General features: G+C 43.6%; 1 protein-coding gene across 2 annotated transcripts; it reads left to right on the top strand.

Moving 5' to 3' along the window:
* The first annotated feature begins 115 nt into the window (after positions 1-115).
* On the top strand, positions 116-23,983 carry mtrr (5-methyltetrahydrofolate-homocysteine methyltransferase reductase). Of its 2 annotated transcripts, none has more exons than XM_071907083.2 (15): positions 116-170; positions 1,018-1,162; positions 1,393-1,546; positions 1,748-1,865; positions 2,047-2,554; positions 2,707-2,820; positions 3,062-3,218; positions 3,400-3,488; positions 6,475-6,655; positions 10,500-10,542; positions 11,511-11,691; positions 13,183-13,301; positions 17,589-17,681; positions 21,369-21,563; positions 22,417-23,983. In XM_071907083.2, exons 1-15 carry the CDS (start codon positions 124-126, stop codon positions 22,559-22,561), a joined length of 2,289 nt encoding a protein of 762 aa, XP_071763184.2. In that variant the 5' UTR covers positions 116-123; the 3' UTR covers positions 22,562-23,983. The 2 variants fall into 2 exon arrangements, with proteins under 2 accessions (XP_071763184.2, XP_078147536.1); XM_078291410.1 differs by lacking the exon at positions 116-170 and adding an exon at positions 542-631.
* The last annotated feature ends 1,153 nt before the right edge of the window (positions 23,984-25,136 follow it).

Raw genomic sequence — 25,136 nt, 5'->3', positions numbered from 1 at the left:
ACAGAAACTAGAACTGTTCATGTATCTAAAAAGTGTCTTTTCCGTAATGTGGTTTCTTCCAATCTCGTGCAATCACATCCTGCACTCCTGATCTCGCGCGACTGTTGGCGTTGATGGAATTCCATGGGGTGTGCTGGACTGAATGAAATACCGCAGCAATTTAAAAAAAGGTACAAAATGATACATGCCAAGACGTATATTAGTATATATTTTGTTATGCTTGATTAATCACACTCAACTTTGAACTGGATGAATTTCCTGGTTTTATCGCTCAGGCAGACAGCTGACTTGAGCTAACCAGTGTTGACGCCGCCTCGGGGATCAGCTGTTTGCAAACCAATCCACGCGTCTGCCTTGTTGTAACTGCATTAGTCAATGGTAGTTATCGATTATTTATTTATAAATGCATGCAACTACACTGTCTGTACTAAGTGGTTCCGTCTGATAGAGATGCTACGGGAAGATAAATAACATACTCGCATCCACGTGCACTTGTGTAAGCCGTGAGTGTCAAAAATGACGCAATGTCCGGGTAGTTTATGGTGCTGTTCAAAGTTGCTGCTCTTCACAATGTTGCAAAGATTATTCAGTGGGAACCTGTCTGTTACCTTTCAAGCCTCGCAGGGTCTAGGTGAGACTCCCAGGAAAACAAAGCTCGACAACTATAGCGACCTGATTTTTAATTTTTGTCACCTCACCTCAGCAATTGTATCGACTTGCTCCTGCTACAGCTTACACATTGTGCGGTGGGATGTCTTGCTAATTAGCTCATGTCAGTATCACTCGACCTCTTGTACCGTGGCACAATACGAGGAACTACACAGAATTTCGAGGCACAACAAGTTATCGGTTGCCTGCGAATATGCAAAGCTTTGAATGACCGTACACGCTCACTCCAAAGTCCACAACACACCAGTTTGCCTTGCCGCATCATATGAGACAAGTTGCCTGTTAGGGGTGTGTGATGATGTCTTGCAAATGTGCGAATGCATTTTGTTGTGTTCCTCGATTCTCCAGAATGCCCTGTGAAGTGAAGCCTCGGTTCCTGGTTGTGTACGGCTCTCAGAAGGGACAAGCCCAGTCCATAGCAGAGGGGATCGCCGAAGAGGCAGGGGAGCACGGACTGGTCGCTGAGCTCAGCTGCTTGAACCAGAATGACAAGGTAGGCAGCAGACTGTGCATTCAAGTCATAACATTAACACTTTTACTCACTGGGAATAGAGCTGTCTAAGCCCCTCTTGTGCTGCTTTGCTGCTGACACACAATAACAGCATGTTAATAGCATCTTAGTGAAGTTGATGCTCTCTGATAACTGTGTGGATATTTATGTAATGTATTTTCATATGGATTTTGGAAACACCACTCATTGATTAATCATATAACTGGTTCCAGTACAATTTGGAGAAGGAGAACGCCCCAGTGGTCTTTGTTGTGTCCACTACTGGAGACGGGGAACCACCAGACAATGCCCTCCCATTTGTAAAGAGAATCAAGAAGAAGACCCTCCCCGCCGATCACTATAAACACCTTTGCTATGCACTTTTAGGTAAATTACAGCACGAGGGTCTGAGATAGCTCTTTTTGCTAATGCAAGTGTTGTACATTGCTTACTGTGCAGTTCATCAGTCCATGTATCAAGCTATTTTTAGTTGCAAAGCACATTTGTTGAAATCTTTATAATGCACAGTGTTTACTTTCTGAACAGTTGCTGAAATGTCAAACATCTGTTTTCCTCGACATGCTCTAGCTCTGGGAGACACAAACTATGCAAATTTCTGCAACTGTGGGAAAACAATTGACCGCCGTCTGCAGGAACTTGGGGCCAAACAGTTCTATGCGACAGGACATGCAGATGATGGTGTAGGGTAAGTTCTGGAGCGGCAGAAAGTCCTGTCTGCTAATTCAGCATGGATCAGGGACTTTCACCGTTTGATCCTTTTAACCTACCTACAAAGCTCTCTTTCTGCCGTTGAGATGTCACACATGATTGGTTTTGTCAGGCCGCTCTCTCTTTATCATCTTGTGGACTTTGCTCTGTGTCTCTAGGCTGGAGGTGGTTGTGGATCCCTGGCTCGAAGGACTGTGGGAAGCGATCAAAGGAGCCTTATCAAAGATGGCCTCTGATAGGGAAGGTCTCCTAAAAGGGGACCTGAGGGATTTAGCGAGAGAAAATCCTGATTTATCCGCACCGGATGTGCAGCTAAACCTCCTGAGTCTCACTGACAACCAGAACTGTGACTCAGCCGGAGCATCGGTACAAACTGACTCCAAACCTGCCGCTTCGCCTTCAGCTCCTGCTACACAGACTGCCATTTCCGACCCCAGACCAGCGTCTCTCGCAGCGAGCCGTGGGTTGGCCGCCCAGTCAGGTGGCACTGCCAGAGTTTCTGCCTCAGCAGCAGACACACAGACCGGGGGTGTCGGGGTTTCCCACGCTGTGTTGGAAGCTTCACTGACACGCTCCCTGCCGCCGCTGTCCGAGTCGTCTCTCAACGTTCCTGCGCTGCCTCCTCCCTTCCTGGACGTCTCACTGCAGGAAGACGCCATGGAGGAGGTGAGGAGTGCTGCTGCTGATGATGAAGGAAATATCCAAGTCTCATAATTCTGTCCATCCATCTCTCTATCTCTTCTTCTGTCGGTACAAGTCTATGTTATTCCCTTGCTCATTTATCCCCATTTGTTAGAAATATGTCTTTTCTTTGTCAGATTGATGCACCATTGAATAGAGAGACTCTCCTTGAGGTGGCCATATCCAGGGCAGTGCAGCTGACCAGAGGGGATTCAGTCAAGACTGCCCTTCTGCTGGAGCTGGACGTCTCTGTAAGCTTGACAATATAATGTTCATTCCTAACATTTCTCTAAATAGAGTACTACAACCGCGGTCTCATAGTTAATCTGCAGTGGTCCTGCAGTGTGAATTGTGACTTGCCTAAAGCAATCAACGTGAGCTATGTCTCATATCTTGTGCCGTCCTGCTGCCAAATGGATTACAGTCTGAGACGAATACCGCTAAAACGTCAGCTTTGAACTTATCATTTAGACGTTCCTTTTTCACTCTCAGGCCCATCCGACGATGACTTATCAGCCGGGGGACTCGTTCGATGTGCTCTGCCCAAACAGGCCCACAGAGGTGGGGGAGATGCTCCACAGATTGGGCCTGCAGGACCAGAGGAACCATCGTGTCCAGGTGTCTCTACAAAAGGACACTAAGAAGAAAGGTAAAGTGCAGCTATCGAATCATTCAAACATGTTGTAACATTGGATTGGAATGTCTTGTAGTTCTATAACATACAATATTAATGCCTATTGTTAGCATTTTCTGAATTGTCTCAGGTTTATAACACTCATATTTACCCTGTTATGATCATTTTGAAATGTTCCTTGCCTCCCTGGTTGCAGCTGCCCAGGTGCCATCCTATATCCTTCAGAACAAGACTCTGCAGTACCTGCTCACATGGTGTGTAGAGATCAGAGCTGTTCCTAAGAAGGTACGTCATGACTTTGCTCTACGGCACAATAAAAACTGCTGACTTTGTAAATTGCATACAAGCCACTTTTTCATGTGACATCCTATTCATTGCTTTGGTGTTTAGGGATAATGAGAGGGAATTTATCTTTCGAGTGAAATGTTTTTTTGAACCGGAGCACATTTCCCTTTTTTCTTGTTGTCAAAGCCTGGAAACAAGTGTATTGTGTTTCATTAAGTAGCCTACTGCAATTATTTGTTGACACTATTGCTACTATTTAACTTCACAATAATATCCTGATCGTACTGTAATAGTACTAAAAAAGTCTGGCAGCATTTCTGAAACTATGGGTGAGGATCCTGAATGAGTCACATGGGTCAATGGTACTATGTTTTAATGAGCTCAGGCAAGACTCAATTTGTCAAGTTTGGGTCTTGGGCTGAAAAAAAAAAGATTCAACTTGCCTGGTCCTTTGTGATAATGGAGATTCAAAGCCACATTTGGTGTGTTGAAGTGGTAAATGGCCATAGTCTGGAGCTGTGCCTCGCTAATTGACAGCTGGGGATGTAGGCTGCAAGAATTCTACCTGGCTCCCAGTCCATTTCTACTCCAGTTAAACTGACTTCTCTACTTGTTGCTTGGACAACTTTGCAACTTGGCTAACTTGTGTTTCACTGGATGGGTAGACTTCCTCAACCACTTTTCCACTGTGATCGCCATTTACTAATCACTATTTATAGTAATTATAACAATAATATTAATCATAATAATAACAGGGACTGCTCAATTTTTAAATCAAATTTTAAATTCCCTATATGTTCAAAAAGTTATAGCTCGGTCTATTTTTTATTATCATTTGAAAATGTTTCATTATTTGTTCAAAACTATTTTGTTTCTATTTTCCATTTACCAAGTTGAACTCATTATTTGTGCAGAACATTATGTCCTCATCCTCATTTTAATTTACCAAGTTAAATTCATTATTTATTCAAATCATTATAGCCTAATCATCATGAAGACCATTAATTTCCCGCTGGCAAGAGCTGCATCAACAGTTTACTATACTTAGAAAACAGCAGACTGAATGACAATAGGAAGACAATATGGCAACAAACAGATAACTCTTTAATAAATGCTGCATTTTAATTGTGTTTGTGCTTTGGAAAGTTTAAAAAAAGGTTAAAAACATGACAATGATACATAAGGTTTAACTCCACAACGTGCAGGAAATCAACTTCAGGCTCAGAACAGTTATAACTTCAACGCATTGGCCAATTTTTAAAGTTAATTTTAACTAACTAACTAATGTTGTAACTAATGTCAAACCTTAACGAGTTCCCCACTGGCTTGAGCAGGTGTCGGTTCTCTAAGTCCCAAGGTGTGGCAAAGTCCCTGAGTCTAATATAATTTGCCACCAAACCTGCTTATATCCACTGAAGCAATTACTGATCACCGACTAGATATTTAGTGTGATAAATTATTAGACGCAGGTCACCAAAATATCACCTTAGAGGGAACATTAGTCCTTATTTCTCCCCTGATGTTATAGCATAATCTTATTTTCCATGTTCCAAGTTGAATTCATTATTTGTTGTAACAACTACAATCAGTTCCCTGCAGCATATTAGACTGGTGAATGCTTGGAATACACTATGACTCCTCTGTGTGTTATTCCTCTGTTTGTGTGGGCAAGTTCTGCACACAAATCGATCGCTGCAGGTCAAGCTGTTGTCCATTTACTCACCAACTATGCCAGAAATCAGCATGAGAATATAATGTGAAGGCAGTACGATTTTTTTGTGCAACACCTGTCTATTTAATCCAAACAATTATCCTGATTTACTGATAATAATAATTACAATGCCTACAATTGTGAATCCATGTGTTCCTGTGGAAAGTTGGAGGCAATCATCTCTACCGCTTAGCAAACACACATCCCAATAATACGCCTGAAGCTATCAAATACGGGGAGATATGCTTGGCACAGCCAGGCTCGCCCTTCCCACTGAGACAAATGTTGGATTGTTATTACTGTAGACATCCAGAGAATCGGACATTTTCAGACACCTTTGTTTGACACTAATGAGGGATAAACGATCAGTGCAAGATCAAATATTGCGGAAGTGGTGGCTGTTCAGGATGGATTGGAAGATGGGGGGTCATAATTCTGCCATTACAAGCTACAAGAATGTGCTGTTAATACACCCATAGCTGCGCTCATCTATAATGAATCACTGAAACTATACAGGAACACATTGGCATGCAAAATATTTGGTAACTATGATCACTGTATCGCACAGTGCTTAATGGTTGTCTGGATTAAAGTAAATTCAATCCAAAAGTCATTAAGGAGTTGCCTTTTAATGATCTTTCTTTAACGATCGCTTTAATGCTTTCAGTTACATCACCCGTCCTGCTAAAAATATACATGAATTCATGCAATGCAGGATGGCTTGTCCTTCCTGCTGAGACAAAGAATTGATTTTGTTTTGATCTGACATATAAATGGATTGCATCGATTGTTTAAATGAATTGAATTAGAGTTTAATATAAATGTTGTCTCCTGGCCCTCAGCCACTGTCTCTGTGGGTTTAAAAAAAACATTTAAATATGATTTGTAAACATTTCAACCTAAAACAATTAGATTAACAATAAAGGACACACTTTTATGGGGACAGACACTCTTCCAAGTGTATTCTATCTATCAAAAATGCTTGCATTGCATGGCTTTTTTTCAGTAAGCTGGGGTGAACCTTTATGAACCTTATTGATGATATGGCATGTGCGCCAGGGGGCATAGATGTTTGTGCTGTATTGTGTGACAGTATGATATGTGTTTTTATCAACACTTCTTTTTTGTGTTGTAAGGATGTAACGAGGAACACAAAAAGCAGGAAATGAATGGGAACCTCAATCGTGAAAATGAAAAAAATCACATCCCTGGCTGTTGACTGAGGTTCAAATCGGATGCAAGTGACTGCACATCTTATTTGTTTCTCTCTGTTAGGCGTTCCTCAGAGCGCTGGTGGAGTATACCGGGGACGGCGTGCAGCGGAGGAGACTGCAGGAGCTGTGCAGCAAGCAAGGCGCTGCGGCCTACAACCTCCACGTGAGAGACCCGAGCCTCAGCGTGTTGGACCTGCTCACAGCTTTCCCGTCCTGCTCACCTCCTCTCGGCCTCCTCATAGGTCAGAATGCCACTTATTATCGGCCGTGCCTCAGCCGTAAGGTCTGAAAACTCTTCGGTCCACAGTAAACGGCGCTAACAGTAAGATCTATCCATACTGGCTGTGCTGCGTTTTGTGGTTTGCAGAACTATTTTTGTGATTGGTTGATTTTGTCCTCATGCCACACACTATTTGGGTAGATTTTACACTGCTGATTTATGCTTAGTATTTATCCAGCGACTACTCATTCAGTCCATCATACCTGGAAAACAGTGCAACACCCTGGTTTCCTGGAGTCTTAATGCTGGAGAAACATATGCCTCCTAAACTATTTACAGATTCATTACACCGGTAAAGCCTACTGAACAGCAGGTGCTACAAGGCGTAGCAGACTTCTTCGATTTTTAAGAGTGCATACATGCCTTTAGCTCATCAGCTTTCAAGCTGCCCGAGGCGTATGGGTGATTATAGTGATTGACATGGGATTGGGATTTAGATGCCTTTTCCCTAGCAGACCACACCTGCACAAAATATCAGCGGAATAATTTACCCCATTACTTCATACTTCACTTTTAAAAAAACGACCCCAGGTTATGTCAAGTGCGCCTCGAGTATTTGCAAATGTTGTCCAGGTGGGTTTGTCTGTCCAGTATATTTACATCCAGTAGGGGTCACTGGAGCCCCAGTAAAGCGAGGCTCCTGTGCGTGTTCTCCAGGCTCATTGTTACAGCATTTAATTATACCAAATGTTCAGACAGTGTACATCCCAGTGCCCCCCAAAGGATGGACACTGATTTGACTGTCATTTTTAATTTCTTACTGCTTCAATATGGTTTTTGTTTCATCATTTCTGTGAAAATGACGGTTTTATTGTAACTGCAAGATAATATTTGCTCCATTTATTCATTATTTCCTTCCCTGCTAATGACATTGATCAGTGATGTCTGCCGTATGCCATCTATACTGTCCCTTGTTTGATCCTTTGAGCCAACTGTTGGTGGAAAAATAACATTTTCTATCAGTCCATTAGATAGTTGGCTGGTCATTCAGTATGGATCTAATAAGCTTTGACTGAAACCTACCAGACAGTGAAATTAGTTGGCTTCAGCTTTACATACAAGTTGAGTTGTCCTCTAAAACAGCTGTGTCACAGCTCTTGGCCTACCCAATGTCAGTTATTTTTGGCCCACTTGCCAACCACAGCACCTTTTTCAGTGGTGAACTGATGCAGAAATTGGCAATCAGGACATTCATGCCCTAGTGAAAAATGCGGTGCTGGAGGCCCTTCAGGGCAACAGCTGTTGTGCGGGGGGGGGGGACGGGGAGCCGTTCGTTGGTTAGCGGCCGAGTTTCACAAGGACAGGAGCATGCGGGGTCAGCAGGAGCACAGGTTAATGGTCAGCCCCGACTCAGTGTGTCACCGTTAAAGTACATCACTGCATTAACGTGCCGTTCCTGCTTCATTAACCTGACCGAAGGGGGGGTGTTTGCTGATCACAGTTTATGCCGTTATCCCCTAACTGTAAATTATGAGGAGGGATGTGTCTGCGTCCAGATGTCTTTGGCCAGGTGCTGGCCGGGTATAAATTGAGAAAGATACCTGCTTCCTGGAGTCAGCTCCCTTGTTATATGGTCCATTGTTTCATATAGTGTGCCGGTTGAAAACTTTGGGGTCATAACACCAGGGAGCTGAATCCTGTCCATGGGCATCTTTTTCAATTTATTCTGCCCGTGGGCTCAAATGATATTGTGCCGGGGCGAGTTTGTATTTTTTTTCAGCTTGATTGTGACCTGTGGAACAAAACAAAGCGAATGTGTCTGTGTCCCGAGAGGCTGGAACTTATCAACACCCCCTAGAAAACCTTGAAATTTAAAGTTAGGCTTTCCAGTCATAGAAAACAGATGGCATATGACATCTTTTCACACTTTATTCATTCAAAAGAAATAATAAAATGTCATGGAAAACTTTAGATGGCCATGGAAAATCACATGCTTGCAGGTCCTTTTCTCAGAAGTCACTTGAAATTAGCATTAATAGGCTATTAAAAACTTGCCAGGAAGAATTCTCCTTAATGCCTTAACGTCTTAATGCGAACAACCTCCCTAATTTCATCTGCGGCCAAAGAAACTATCCATATATCTTAAGCTGTATAACTTTAATGTGCAGCCACATTGCTATATCTTTTTTCCCCTAAAACTGTACCTCTGAATGCAAATCGCAGTGCGGAGAGGCTTTTAAGATGAAATAGATTATATTCTTGTCCAGTATGATCGATGATACCCTGAAAATAATCATTTCTGAAAATATAGTGGCAACCCTGGGACTATATTGTTTGGAACACAGACCAAGCTGGCTTTTTTTAAATGCATATTTTAAGCTATATCTTCAAGCCGCTCGCAGCAGCAAGAATCATTGCGCTGAAAGGTTTAAAAGTGATGTATCCTTTATCTCAACCAACAATATCATCATGGTGCAGTGATGTGAGATGATGGATTGATTGTCCTCTGTTTCGGACATTTGCTGTCACACTATATGATAGAAAGGCAGCAACTCGGGCGTGGTGCTGCTGCAAAGACGAGACTGTTAACAGGCTTGATACACCTTCTGATGGAGAGGTGTGTGTTTGCACTGGGCACTGCAGGGAAGGATAGCAGGATCTGTTGGTGGTGATGTGTTGTTTTTTAAGCGGTTTTGTCCAAAAGGATTTTGCCCTTTGGCTGTTTGCTGCCCTTTGGTCGTTTAGAGTGTGTGGAAATGTATTATTGAATATTTGATCCATTTTGTTGCAGTGTAGGCCTAATTAGATAAGCTACTATGAGTTATATGCACAGTTCAAGCATGTTGATGATAATGGAGGCTATGCCAGCCTGTAAGCTAGGCTCACCATGTGACATTTGAACTTTGTTTTCAGAATAAAGGACCCCTACACTCCAAATGAAGTCTAAAGCCTTCCTGTTACTAGGCCGGAGCCTGTTTTGTCTTTTAATATCTGATGTAAGATGGTTGAACATTTACTGGAAGGCTGTTGTGTGGGCCAGGTCTGCGCTTTTGTTGAAAATCTTTTTGCAAACTTGGGCTAAGTGCATCATACATCACCGTCTCTTTGTTAAATTTTCAGCACAAAGAGATGAAATGTAGGCTTCATATGTCAAAGTGGTGAGCTGTCTCCCTAACACCCAGAGCTGTTTAGATGTCAGAGCATGCCAGAATAAGAGGAGAGCGCTGATTTAGTCCAGCTGTTTGTCTTTCCAAAGGACTTAGCAGAAAGAATGTGTGTTTTTGCCAGGGCTCAGCTGGTACATATGGCGCAGCTTTACTTCTCCAGGTTCATTTATCATTGAGATAATATTAGCAAATGAAACGTAAGAAAGTACATTGTGAGCACGGCGTAAAAGTGATCCAGCTCTCAATCACTCCCTTAGCCTAGATGTAGTAGGTGGCGGGCATAGCGTAGCGAATGGCAAATCCTGTTAAAAAAAAAAAGCTTCCTTTAGTTCTCACACCTTTTCCCGATTTTATTGAAGCCTCCTCGCAGATGCAATATACACCAAATATTCACCCAAAAGAGGGCACCTTCATGGCTGGCATTGAAATAAGGTCTGCATAAGCAATCTGTTTCCTACTGGCTCCACATCTGGACACTTGGGATTCCATAACCCTGAGTTTGTAATTTCATAAATATAGAAGTGTGTCCTAGAAACAAGACTGTTACCTGGGTGGGGGTTACAGAGGATAGATTGGTAGGCAGGACATCTCGATAGATCGCGATGACTTTCACTTTTTTTTTTTCGGTCTCCTCTCTGTCATTGATGTCTGATGTGATGTGACACAATAGTAAGACTGACGCTTGTGTTTGTCTTTCAGAGCATTTGCCGAAACTGCAGCCCAGGCCTTATTCAGCAGCCAGGTAAGGTGACAAAGAGATGAGTGTACCTTACATTTTGTGCTGCATAAAGCCATGTACAAATTAATAGACTGTAGATACAGTGCAGCCTTTAGCTCTAGTCGTGCTTATTTTGAATCTCCCCAAGTGTTCCTCCTTTTTTGCTACACTTAGCCAGTCATTGATTTATTCTTGCTGTTAAGCTAGTGCCCATTAGGTTTGCTTTAAAGCTCATGCGGAACAGCAACATCTAAACCAATGTCAAAACTTCCCAACTCCCCTTATTAGTCCTTCACTTATCTGCGTGTGTATGTGGGTGTTAATGCGTGCGGGGACATCGAGAGACAGAGAGAGAACAGGAGAGACGGTGGCTGTAGTTTATCAGATGGTGCAGAGACATTAGAGGCCTGCATTATTGATGCTGCGGTCAATAGAGGTCCCCAGTGGCCCACAGGAACTGGAGAGTGAAGGATGAGAGAGCGAGAGAGTGCTTCACCCAGCAGCGAAGGCCGGAGAGGAGAGGAGGGAGAGGAGGCACGGACAGTTTTGCCTAAGTGAGAGACAGTCGTAAGCAGGATTCGTCGCGTGGGCCTTACTGGTGTAAATTGTGATTTAGCACGCTCAATTCTGTATTGGTAATCACCGTTGAATCAAATGTTTTTCTGTCCTTGTTTCTTTGATAAGCCCTTGTTGGACTGGACCTTTTCTCAACTTGGCTGTGTGTGAAGCCGCTGCAGCAGCATAGTTGTCCAGGCTTCTAGAGAATTTATCCTCCTCCACAACTCTTGTGTCTCGCTGCACCCTTCTGTTCTCCCTCTGCTTCTCTCTGTATTTCACTCTATTTTCTACTTCATCTCTGTGTTTGTCTCCCTCTGTTTGTCACTCTGTCTGTCTGTATGCCTTGCACACACACACTCCCCCCCCCCCCCCCCCCCCCCTCTATCTCACTCCTCCCTGTAAACCTCTCTGGCTCTCACCTCCCTTCTCTTCAGCTCCAGTCTTCAGCATCCAGGGAAGCTGCATTTTGTCTTCAACGTGGTAGAGTTCCCAGCATGCTCTGGGCGGCCTGCGGGGAGGCAGGGCCTGTGTACCGGTTGGCTGTCTGACCTCATCAATCCCATCCTGGTTTACCCTGGGAAGGCTGAGTCCTCCGGCAGCCCGTCTCTGCCAAAGGTAATGAGGATACTGGAACATGTAGAACTGAATCTAAAATGTGTCAACTTGTGGACTCAAAGCTCTCGGTCGTGGTTGATGTATTTCCAAGTGCTCAGATTTGTGAGTACAAGTGTTCAGATGGTGCAATGGTTAAGACCCCCACCTCAAAAACATGTACCCCTGCTGGCTAGGCTAAAATCCGAGTTACCAAGTCTTCTCTCCTGTGTCTCCCCGAGTCTGTCTTCCTCTGAGTTTTCTGACTGTATCAATAAAAAAATGCCGAGAGGGGTAGACTGCCCATTCTCCTTCAAAAATGAAAGTTCAAGATGCTCTTGAGTACAAGAGAGGGTGATGGGGAGTGAGGAGAAAATCATCACAAAATGCCGTGTCACCATCCCAGAGTCCAGGAGGCAGGAGAAGTCTAGACGTTTGGGATTCAGCCTGGTTCCACTATGCGCTAAGAAGGGAGGTCAAGCTTTGTTCTATGTAATTTGTTTTAGAATACTAAATTGCGAGATTGTAATCTTTGAGATTTTTTCTTTAACACTAGAAAAGGCCAACCTGAGGTCAGTTGACGGCTGTTGGAATTTTAGAATTGCAATATCACAGCTGTATATATACAGTATACAGGAATATATAAAACATAAAAGTTTCAGATTGACAATATACAAAGTCAGAATACAGTCAAAATCATTTAAATGAAGCAGCAAGATAAAACAATAAATAAATAAATAAATCTAATCAAACTCATATGAAATCTAATCAAACTCATATGAAAGAGAAACAAAATAAAAATCTTATTTATAAGCTCTCCAAAGTCCACTCATCCAGCATCAAGCCAGAACGTTAACGGCGCCAAAATCTATTTAGTTCTTGAAATAAACAAAGCTTAGACAGCTCTGTATTGAGTCTGCCACAAGTTCCTTCATTATCAAACTCGCCAAGGGAGACCAGCTCCTTCAGCTTGAAATCATTTTGCATCATTTTCTATCACAGACTGTTACATTGAATGGAAAGTAAGGAAGGATGTTACACAATTCAGATGCAGCCCCTGTCGCCAAAGCCCGGGAGAGAACGCTGCTACTCACAGGACACTTGCTGCTCTGTGGCCTATTGATAAGTGAGGGGGGATCTATTGATTTGACCCCTAATGCATTGCAGATGAATGGTGATTTGTTATTTGTCAGAATCCCAGTGTTGTAAACATATGTAGCCAGGACATGCTTAACTATTGGGCTACTACAAGGACTTTTGCCATCATTGAAAATTGGAAACGGTTGAGAATTGAACTGTGTGATTAAATAAAAGTTTAAATAAAATTGAAAACAAAATAACCCTGTCTACCATAGACTCCATGGATTCCAGTTGGGGCTCTTGGGTCTCCACATTAGTATGTTTTGGAATAATAAGTAGATCAATTAATCAATTGCTAGGTATCCAGTGGATTCTTACCATTACTGTAATTACTCTCATTAATGTGAATGTTTTTCTAATGACCTCTGACCCTAGATCCACGTGAGTCTGCGACCCAACTGCTCCTTCCGGCCTCCCTCTGACCCTGCGGTGCCCTTCATAATGGTCGGACCAGGCACAGGAGTTGCCCCCTTCATCGGCTTCCTCCAGCAAAGGTACAGCAGATTGAATACTGCATCACAATGTAATCTCACACCACAGTTTGTGTTCCCTTTTTGTCCAATAACATAGACTAATGGCATATGTTGAGATTCCTATGTCGTATGCATCTTGTAGATATAATAATAAAGCAAATTTCTGAAACTTTCATCCAGCACATAGAGAGGAGGATATTAAAAATGCATGTAATACAGCAGTTACAGATTGGTCATTATGCATTATCACTTAATCCCACACCAATGGCACACGGTCGACTAATGTGTCATTTTACTTTAATGATGAACCAGTTTATAAGATGTTTAGCCCGCGCTACACAATACGCTGCACAGTTAAAAGTTCAAAGAAGGATGTCAAGCGTCACATAACAGCCGCAAAGAGACGTGGTGCGCAGTGTGACACAGATTATTCCAGTCAAAATCCCAAATCCGGTAATGAATATTCACAATGCTCAAGTGATGTTAAGTGCAGATCATCTATGCATATTTTGAGTAATCTGCACAGACAATTAAATGAGACCTCGCCTAAAGCCGAATAAAAGTCGATGTCATGTACATCTCCTTGGGCGATAGTTAATCTGGTCAGCGGGGCTGTGATCACGTCAGGGATTACTTCAATGCCTCACTTGTCTCAACAGGAATAAATCAAGGCCTCTCCAATGCACACGTTTATGACTTACTCTGTAATGAACAGCCATGAGTCAAGTGAGAGCGTGGGGGGTTATTGATTCGAATGTAAAGAGTTCAGTAGGTGGTGGCTGCGTTGTTGATGTAAATCATCGATAGTAATTGCCGAGGAGGTGGAGTGGGGATATTGACTGTTTGCTGGACCTTTTTACTGAGCGCTTCGTAGCCTCGTCCACTTTGTAAACCCACGGATGTAAATCTGAACACTTGCAAAATACCAGCACTTTGGTCTTATGTAGCAAATTGGAGGTTTTTGTTTCATTTTAGAAAGACCTGAATTGACAGCTAAACCAAGATTGCGAGAAGATGTCACTACGATTAGATGTGACTGAAGCTTCTCTATCCAGGCAGATGCGTGTTTGGTGAACCGGGCCAATAGCCGCCATTACTTGTCAGAAAGTGGCCTAAGCCTTTTTAGTCAGAGTGACATGTCTAACTCTCGGGTGGCTTTGTATAAATGAGGTTGTGTCCCAGTCAGCTCCAATTGTCTCTAAATCCCCCAGACGTCTGCTCTGTTGTGGCGCGCGGCGTCGGGGCCCGTTGTGCTCAGAGGTGACACAGAACCGGTTTAGCGGTTGCGGGTGTGGATCGCGTGCGGTGGCGGAGGACTCGGAGCCGGCTACTCTGGGATGAGTTTTTCAGAAGTTGATGAATGGTTATCAGGGGTGAGAGGTGCTCGCGCCCGTGGGACGCGGGAGCACTGATGATAACGGACATTACGGGAGCGACCCGGTCACGCCACTTGCAGACACAGACTGCCAAATGATCAAGGTTGAGCCAGAGGGACAGCACTCTGGTGTAAGGGACAGCGATACGGACGTATCAGTCTTACTTTGATCCTTGCAGTGGTGCCCAAATATGGCTGTCTAGATCTAAGATAGCATATTTCATATTTAAGTGTTTTCCAGATGGTCTGTCCTTGTAGACCTGCCCGTCAGTGTAGGGAAAATATTCAGACATTGATTTATTTCAGAATGCCTTGTTTCACAATAGCAACTAAAACCACGGAACAAATGTGTCCTTGAGATTCAACGCTGTATGTTTTTTTTTATTTTTTTTAAACTTTTATTGAGTTCAAATATTTTTCCTTTTGCTTCCGAGACGGCTCTTCGCTGTTGGAGGATGAAGCCATGTGAAACAATCCATCAGCTCACCTGTCTTCCTTAGCCGCTTCGTCTCTTTCCTTCTCCCTCTCTCCCTCTCTCTCCCTCCCTCCCTCTCTTCCTCTCTTTCTCTCCTGCCAGCTGCGTATTGTGCTGGAGGATTGTGAAAGCCTGTCATGGCGCGCGGCATTGTACAGAATCTAACTTGAGATTCCAAACAAAGCCTCCGCCGCTGATACTGCACTCTGATAGGAGATAACAATCACCATTTTGTCAGCGGGATGCTGTATCTGCCTGGAGGCCTGAGCAGGCTCCTGTTAGCAACAAAACAACATGGGGACACTTCGATCCTCCCGCCTCTACACCTTCCATCCCCACCGCCCTCCTCTGTTAATCGATGTCTGTTTTCAAAAGTACTTTGTACTAGTTTGTAGCGGCGGTAACAAGTGGAAGAAGAGAGCTGCGGAAAGGTCAGAGCCTCGCTTGGTGGTACCAAGAGATTTTAAGAAGACCCCTGGGTAGGCTGGTATTGATTACTGTGGTTTTTGTAAGGATGAGCAATGGAGAATGAGATTCTCAGGGCCTGGATGTGGAAAATATCTGTATTTAGGCTAGAGCACTAATAGTTAAAGGGATATTGTATTTTAACTGGTTAGCCTGAATCTTCCTAACAAGCTTTTCCTTTGTTAAACAATTTTTATTTGCTTGCTTTTATTACTTAATTGCTTTATTTATTACTTAGGAATGCCCTTAAGCGTATTTGCGCATTTAATATCACAACATGTAAGCGTGTGTGTGTGACTGTGTGTGTGTGTGAGACACAAACATGAAGCTTCCATTTATCAATCTAGCCAGACAGTTGTTTACAATTACAATGTCTTTCTTCTCAAGAGTTTTTGTCGTGTGCAGGCGTTTTTATTTTATTTTATTGTAGTTATTTATTTATTTATTTTTTTGCCAAGAAAGACTCTGAACGCCCCACACACTGAGCGGCAAATAACATTCCCACCACTGAACACGGACAGAAGATATGAGATAATTGCGATGTTTACCGAGTCTTCACCTCAGCTTCCATTGCAGTTTCCCCCACCCGCTGTTCATCTGAATGGTGCTGAAAGGCAACTGCCCCTGATTTCGACCCCAAATGGAGTGTGCGCTGCAGATGCTGCCTTCCCCCTGGGACTGTATTGCAGGCTGTTTTAGTGTGGGTATGTGATGTGATGTGATTTGTATTCAGGGAAAGGCGCCGGTGTGGTCTACTCAGAATGGAATCCAGGTTTTTCATATTGGTATTGATCCCTTTAGGGCAGGCGGCGAGAGAGAGACGAGCTCACTAAAATGAGTTTACTTGAGGCTGTTTGCAGATCAGAAGAATCTCGTTCAGGATGCTAATGGATGGGATCTGAGCACTCTGAGCAACTCAGCCAGACAGCTCTCTAACCGGGCCCCGTTCGCTAACGCAAAGTTCAAACAAACTACTTCTGCAAAGCATTTCCATTAACTGGTCAGCTGCTCATTGAATTAACCAGGGCAGGGCTGCGCTTGCTTGCAATTAGACTTTTGTATTGATGCCATTTTGTCTCACTTTGTCAAACGTAATGCTAATTAGCAGTTTACTAACAATTAATTTTTATGCAACACACAGCTCCATCAAGGGTGATGGTTGGCCGCCATTTTGCTTTTGTGACCAGGGAGAGTGTGCTGCTGGAAGAAAACAAAGTACAGGTCGTTCTGTAGACAAATAGCAAAGGCAGGGGCGCAGAGGAGGCAGCACCTTATCCTCAGAGTGCAGCAGCGCAGCACAAAGGGCCCGGTCTCAATGCCTCTCTGTGGGATTCCCCGGGCCCTTGTCCTGGCCGCTCTCTTTAACACCGCTGTCTCTTCTCATCCCCCTCTCCCCCTCTCACCAGATGGGAATAACAAATAACGCTCGGTTCTTTAGAGGGTCACCTGACTGATGGCATCATGAAAGGTCGGGGGGTCAACTGTTGTTATCGGGGAGAGAGCTGTCACCTTCGCAGCAGGTGTGCAGCATAGATAGCAGCATCCTCGGAGCTTTGTGCCATTACGCTGCCATTACTTGCAAAGGATTCTGGGAGCTTTGCCAAACGCGTGGGCCACAGGAGGAATCACTTTTGCAGCAGCAGTTTCGCACACAAGCGCAGATGGACATACACACACGAGCGTGCACGTACGTGCACCCCCACACACACACACCGGGCACAAGCCCTAGTTCCATTTTCAGCAACTGTTTATAGTGATCTATCCTACTGTTTGGGTGTAATTTAATATTGCATATAATGTCCTCGCTGCAGCACGCACACTCGTTTCCATGCATTAGGCAATTGTGGCGCTCGGTGTACTGTCATTGCAGACAGTAGTTAATGGTGTCACTGCTCCTCTTTAACCTCTGCTGCGAGGAAGGACTCTCTCTCCTGTCTGGTCTGGTTGTCTGTTAGTATTGATTGACCGCTGAGATCCTTCCTTTGCCTTTCAGAGAGAAGGAGCGGCAGCAGAACCCCGAGACAGTATTTGGTGAGACCTGGCTGTTCTTTGGTTGCCGCCACCAAGACAGAGACTACCTGTTTAGGTAAGTTTGATTTCTGCTTTTGTTTTGATGGGTGTTTACAGTCCCTACGCACCCTACCTGTGCATATATACATACTTTCTTCAACTGTTTGTGAGGCAGGCAGATGTGCTGCTTTCCAAACCCACATCCCCCTTCACCTTGCCATTTCATATTCTGTATATTGATTCCTGTGACCTTGCATAGTGAACAGCATTCAATCTGGATAGATGATGTGAGTGTTCTTTCTTTATTGTCCTACATGGTCATAGCAGACAGCAATAATACTGAAGCACTCTGTCCAAGAATGCAAGATGTATGGGAAGAACATGTTCATGCAAAGCTAATTTAGTCAAGGCCGCATGCTTCTTCTTCTTCTATGGGTGATTAAATGGTCAAGGACACCAGCGCCTTGTTACATTGGCGTGTAATTGTGACTTTGGGTGGCAGGTTTACCTAGAGGTACAGTAAGAGGGCTGTAATAACTGGAGCGTTTTTGGTTCAATGCTCAACACCGACACGAGGCTGCACTCCAGCTGTGAGCCAGTAACCAAAGGGTGCCTGTGGTTTCTTGTTATGTATTATGTATTGTGTATCTAGGGGGCATGTGAAAACAGAAGACAAATTATAATTACGTTTGCCAGTGATATAATCTTCACCATAATAAGGATTGTTGATTATGATCTAGCTTGTCATATCACATTATGGCTGTAACGATTACATTTTCTACCTTCATAAAGTATTTCAGGTCTTTTTTCATATTATGATGTCTTCTGTTGCATCATATTGTTACATGCTATTTCAAATACCATGTGAGTTGTATTGAATATTACAGTACCTTCACTGGATTGATATTGTGCATTATAGAGCTGCGAACCAGCTCGGTGAATAGATGATTGGTCTGTTGAGAGTTTCTTTTGTCTCAACTCACTCCTGACTAGATGCTAATTGATTGGCTCTGGCTAGAATCAACTTGGTGCATGTGCTGAAGGCCGGCACACCAATCAAGTTGTGTCGCAGGATTAAACGGTACGAATGGATTAGCATCCTTAATCACAAACAGCGAGATCACAGAGGTTCTTGTTTGTTCCCCTTTGTTTCCTCAATCCCTTGGTTAAATACCAACTCACAGTCAGGTAGCGGGCAGTGTTTGTTCACAGCGTGGGTTTCTCTGATGCACACCCCCACAGTGTTGACCAAAGTGATTAAATCTGTGTTTTATGAGTCAGCCGCGAAAAGTTGTACTCAATTGAAACAGGTAACCAGGCTGTGGATGGGTGTGAGTGGTCGGTCAATCGATCACTCGACAGGTACTCTACCAGTCAAAAGTTTGGACACACCACATTTTCTTTATTTTTTACTATTTTCCACATTTTAGAATAATAGTAAAGACATCAAAACTATAAAATAACACAAATGGAATTATGCAGTGGCCAAAAAAGTGTTAAACAAATCAAAACAATCTTTTATTTTAGATTCTTTAAAGCAGCCGCTCTTTGCCTTGATGGAAAGGCAAAGGCTTTGGAAAGAAATTCATACATAGGCATCAACTTCATTATTTATGTTTGTTTAGTTCAAGCATTTAAGCATAAGCCTTTAGATCAAAATGGCTTTAAGATAATGAAAAACACAGTACATTCAATCAGGTGTGTCCAAACTTTTGACTGGTAGTGTATTTGGCAACTTCCTGTAACTTTGTTGGCTCCATTTTGAACGAGGAGAACATGCCTGCAGTAGAAAAGCCCACCTGGGTTTATCTCTATAGGATTTCTTTCAAAGGAAGAGCGTCTGGCACTTCTAAGGAATACAGAAACACGCTTAGCATCGTTTCTGCCATTTTTCACCGTCCCGGTATCCTAAACAAAAATCAACTTAAGCCGTAAGTGGGGTATGAAATCTGAACTTGGACAAATAGCATAGCTGGCTTTTGATGTTTATAAATATTGCAAGGTCTCCAGACAGGATGTGACCACCTCTCCCGTCTCGTTCTGAATGTTCCCCCAGCGAAAACAAACAAGGCCTCCCCATCAGCCCCAATCACCCGCAGCACTTAACATCTGTGTGAGGGGTTGACGCCAATCTGGCCCCCAGTCAGATCAAACCAGACATCCAATTCTCCCCTCTCCCCTCTATTGCACTTATCCCTTTCCTCTCTTTCAGGCTTTTCACCCGCTTTATGGAATGTGATTTCATGCTGCAAGGGAAACATGGCTGCAAGGGCTGTTGGGTTCTTGTTAGGGTCCAGGATATTGCCATGGGCTGTTTTCTGTATAAACACACCAGGGTGTCTGCCAGGTTCGGCTCTCAGAACCCCTCGACTGTTACGTTTCCAGGAAGTCAACTAGCCTTTGTAGACCACCAGTTGCCACTCACTCACACCGTCGTCAGTCTGTGATGATTCAGATTCAGACGTCGACCGAAACAGACGGGCGTCAGATTCAGCTCTCCTCCGTGTAGCTCTTGTTGTTGCTCCCACTTTCAAACAGACTAAGTAATCATAGAACTTGGCCAAAAGAATCACATTTACGTTATAATGACTCATCTCCTCAAGCAAAGGTTAGGTGGTAAACACTGCAGGAGTAGCAACACTTCTGGAGATCTCACCTAAACGAAAGTGAGAGAACAAAGACAGCGGTGCTCATCTCTCCCTTTAGTATTCATACCGTGGCGTCTATGTATTATTGAAAAATGCCTTGTTTTAGTCTAGGGGTTACTGCGAGACACAGACTCCCCAGGCGAAGACCTTCACCCATGATCTCTGAGCCGCGGCTTGTACGTGTGTGTGTGTGTGTGTGTGTGTGGTTGGTTGTGCCTGTGTGTGTGCTTTTGCCCACTCCAGCTGCTTTAAACAAGACGCTCTGAGCCACAGTAAACCTTAACTCCCTCACTACCTTCCTCTTTCCTTCCCTGCCTCCTTCCCTTCCACTAGTACCCCAGGCCCTGTAAAAACACTGAGGCAGAAGAAGCACTTGGCAGACAGGCACCCCAACAGGGAGCAAGGTTACACCCAACTGCAAGGCTAGGAGGATTGATTGTAAAAAGATGCTTATAACAGTGACTCGACCTTGCTTATGAAATCCATATTTTTTTTCGCGCTTCTCCCGTGTTAAACAAGATAAATTGGTTAGCCGGCGCAGTTTTGCTTGGACCTTTTACCCATCAGTGCCCAGTTTTATCGAGCTTGACGTTTTTTTTTTTTTCTAAGGAAATGTTCCGGGGGTTATGTGCCTTGTGAAAGAGTTGGAGCTATCTCTAAAAATCTCAGGGGAGCGTTGGATGAGAAAGGATGTCCTCTCATCATGCAAAGCTTTTTGAACGCTTGGAAAAACATTATTAAGCCTGTAGTGAAAAGCAGAAAAAGATCAGAAGAAGTATTAAATAGCCTAAACTATAATAAAGTTAGTAAATCTACTGCTACTTTACAATAGAAAATGTGCCCATATCTCTCAGTACAATCATGCAAGGTACTGTACTATTTTTAGGTAGTGTACCCACAAAGTTGGTCTCCCATTGACTATCAAATAATAATCTCCAGGATTTGTCTTTTGTCAACATCATCAAGAGAATCTTGGCTCTTCTATTTCTAGTTTTTGGAAAAACTTACTCATTTTTACAATTCAGTCCAAGGAATAAGCCTGTGGGAAATATGAATTAAAATGGATATTCCCTTAAATGTTTGGATGTGTCTCTGCATATCTTTCCCCGTCCCAGAGAAGAGCTCGAGGGCTTTGTGTCCAGCGGTGCCCTGAACCACCTGAAGGTGTGTTTCTCCCGAGACGCCCAGGAGGCGGAGGAGACCCCCGCCTCACCAGCAGGACCCAGATACGTCCAACACAACCTGCTCCTGAACAGCCAACACATCGCCGACATCCTGCTCAAACAGAACGGTTGCCTCTATGTCTGTGGGTAAGACCGACTTTGATGATGGTGCTCGGATAATGGCAGCGATAATTCTATTCTTTTTGTTTTATTTTAACCTTTATTTATCCTGGGAAAGTTGACTGAGCGCACTTGCTGTTTTCCTGTGCCGCTCTGCTTCACATTCACACCTGGGAGCTGCCCAGTACGGCCACACTCAGTACTGTTGGCCACCCAGCAGCTTCACTGGAGCAGTTAGGGATTAAGCGCCTTGCTCAAGGGCAAGCTGGTGAGGAGACGAGAGCCTTACTTCGTTTATTTTCCCCTCGCACATTTTCCCAGCTCGTCCGGGGATTCAAGCTAATAACTTTCCGGTCACAAGCCCACCTCTCTAACCTCTAGGCTGCTGCTGCCCGACAGCATGCAACATCGCTGAGGGCAAGTTTTTAACATTTATAGTGCATAAACAAATCTCTTAAGAGACATTTGGCACAAAAATATGAAATGCTTTCTCAGTTTCACCCATGCCATCCCAAGACAAGAAGACAAGACAAGCCAAAACACACCTAGCATACAGCAACTCATCTTGACGTAAATCACCTTAGATGCAACAAAATTTCCTTGAACAAGACGGATGTTTCGGTGTAACATTTGCCTTCCTCAGAGCCACAGAATCAGTTTAGGCCCATAAGCTGATATATCTCCCCCCGTAGAATACAACAGCAAGCTACAGGTTAGTTTCCTAAGCAATTTATTTGCAGGACAGGCAGCATTCACTGGTTTGTGTAAAACACTGGCTTGCCAGCAGTACTCAGACACACGTCTAGCAATGTCTGAAAAACATGTTTATTGATTATATCAGCCCAGTTCCTCATCTCATCCGCATTCCTTCCCTTACCAGGGATGCGAAGAACATGGCCAAGGACGTGAACGACACCCTGATTGAGATGATCAGAACGGAGCTTCAGCTGGACCAACTGGAGGCCATGAAGAAGCTGGCGGGGTTAAGAGAGGAGAAACGCTACTTACAGGACATCTGGGGCTGACGGGGGCTGAGGAGATAAGGGCGCTTCGCAGTAACCTCTGGGCTTTTTCACACTTTAGAGAAATCAGCATGCTCAGCTGTAACCTCTAGAACCGTAAAATTGTGGATGCTGAAGCCCAGAGGTAGTTTACACCGCCCAACGCAACCCAACTGAAATGGAATGTGCCATGCTGGCCCGGGGATATCGGTTCACTACATCATCTTGGTGTGTGCTGTTTGAACAGAAATGACCTTGGTCGGGGCAATAGTGCTGCAGATTGGCCCTGCAGCGTGAAAATGCTTTTAGTGTAGACAAGCCCCCTCCTTTCCTCCTTCCTGGGGAAAAGGCATTTACTTCAGTCCGCTGTGATGTACTGATTGTGACTAGACTGAAAGTGGGATATCGGTCCACCCTGGATGGCAACAACACAGCAATCTGTAGCTCTTTAACAACACACACAGCAAATTGTTTATTGTCGTTCATTGAAATTGATCAATTTTTTTTTCATTAGTTATTTTTACTTTGGAGTATGCAAAAGCAGCCCACTGCCAGCTACACACACTTTGGTTTTCCCTCTGAAGTCATTTATAAAAAGATCTTACATCAAAGTTTTGATATATGTGACAATATTGAAAATTAATTTCAATGTGAAAATCAGTTGAGTAAAATATATTTTCTCCAGTATTATGTTGTGTGTATCAAAAGCAAAACATTTTTTTTATCAGTGTCCATGATACCATCATATACCATCAGCAGAAATGCAGCGGATATAATTTACTTTTTGTCACTTTCTTTGAAATAATATAGGTATGAAGTAATGTATGTAATCATAGATCAGGTTAAAGGACATTTTTTCATAAACGAGGCCCAGTGATTTATCATGATACTGTGTTAAGCTGTAAGTATAAAGGGCCAAAAACTCTTACTGCTAATGTGTAGCTCCTAACAGGGCAATTCATTCACGTTGTTTTTTCCTGTCTGCTCCCAGATACTGTAGACTGTCACTGTGGAGACTGAACTCTAAACAACAACAAAACTGTCACAACTATGTTTAAAACAAATGCAAATGTGCCTTGTGTGATCAGGAATTAAAAACTTATTTTAAGGGAAAATCTACAAGTTTTATATTTCTCACCATTTTTATTTCACAGTGTATAGGATGCATAGAGAGTGCCGTACATACAGATGTGTTTGTACAAGACCTTACATTGTATTTAAAATGCTAAGTGTGTGTGTTGGAGAGGGTGGGGGCTTTCTTGGCTCATGTACAAGAGGAAATGGAAATTCTTTGAGAGATAATGAGCTCTGATTGATTGGGAATGATTGTCTTTTTTTTTTAATTTAGAGATAATTTGATTGTTCAAGGTGACTTTGGTCATAAGATGAAGGCGTACTCCGCTAATTGAAGGCTTTTCACTATGGGCTTCTTAGCGCACCACGGAGCCCCAGAGAGAGGCTTCTCGGAATTAAATCTTCTAACGGCAGTCTTTTTTTTATTTATCCTCTTGTAGGGAGAGGAGAGAAAAACATGTTTACAATCTCCGCCACCCGCGCCTGTAGATGACGCCCCATTCGATAAATTTTTGAGCCAAGTAAACAAAACATTCGCCGCCGCAGAAAACAATCCCTGGTAGTGAATAATTGGTTTAATACGGTGTTGTCGAAGGTAGAGCTGTCCTTGTGTTTGTCCAGCCACAGCTCGCTGCACCTCCTCATCACCCTCATCCCTCAGTGTCCTGCTGCCCCACCAAGTCACAGGAGCAGAGGAGGACAAAATCAAAATAATGATGCTGCGTGTGCATGTGTGTGTGTGTGTGTGACGAAACTGGTGGTTCGTCTTGATGCATCATGAGGATGTATAGCCTCGGCTTAATGCAGGACTCCCAATTTGTTGTTCGCATGTACTAGATAAATGACAAAAACTAACTTGTGTGCCGTAACAAATGGGGGAGTTTCATCAAAGCATTACCGTTATTAGTGTGTGTGAGAGTAATTTTGGAACCAGGGAATAGACTTTGGGTCTTTGAGCTCAACTGCCCTTATTTACCCGGGCTATTAACATGCCCTCATCCCCATTTAAAAAAATGACCCCCACCAGAAGACGGAGAGCCTGCCGGGCCGCTTCTATCACCGCGTCCGACGATCACCTCGCACTGATGAAGTTTTAAATTATGGCTTCTTAATTAAAAAGGTTCAAGGTGCCTTTTTATCCCGCAGCGAAGCCGAAACACAGAGCCGAGGAGATGGTCAGGAATAAATCAGCGCTGGAGGTCAGTGTGACTAGAGGATAGTTGCCCCTCTATGATAGATACCCCTTGTTAGGAGTGGCTTAAATGAAGCAGAAAGATGTGTGCTGAGGATAATGACTGTTATTATGGAGGTGTTGAGTGAGCTCAAGTGGGGAGATGCAGTTTATTTCAATCAGGTTTTTTTTTTTTTTTTTTTAAAAAGGTTTTGGAAACACCTGCTTAACATTCAGGTTCTGGCTGCAGAAGGTAAAAGCAGTGATTAGGAGAGTTGCTTGAACCTGCCACACGCTCCTTTCCTCATCTGCAGGGGGATTCAACCTCGCAAAGGAGTATATAAGTGTGTGTGT

The sequence above is a fragment of the Centroberyx gerrardi genome, chromosome 22, assembly GCF_048128805.1.
Source record: "Centroberyx gerrardi isolate f3 chromosome 22, fCenGer3.hap1.cur.20231027, whole genome shotgun sequence".
NCBI lineage: Eukaryota > Metazoa > Chordata > Actinopteri > Beryciformes > Berycidae > Centroberyx > Centroberyx gerrardi.
The sequence above is the reverse complement of the archived record's forward strand: the minus strand, read 5'-3'. Positions and strand labels throughout refer to the sequence as shown.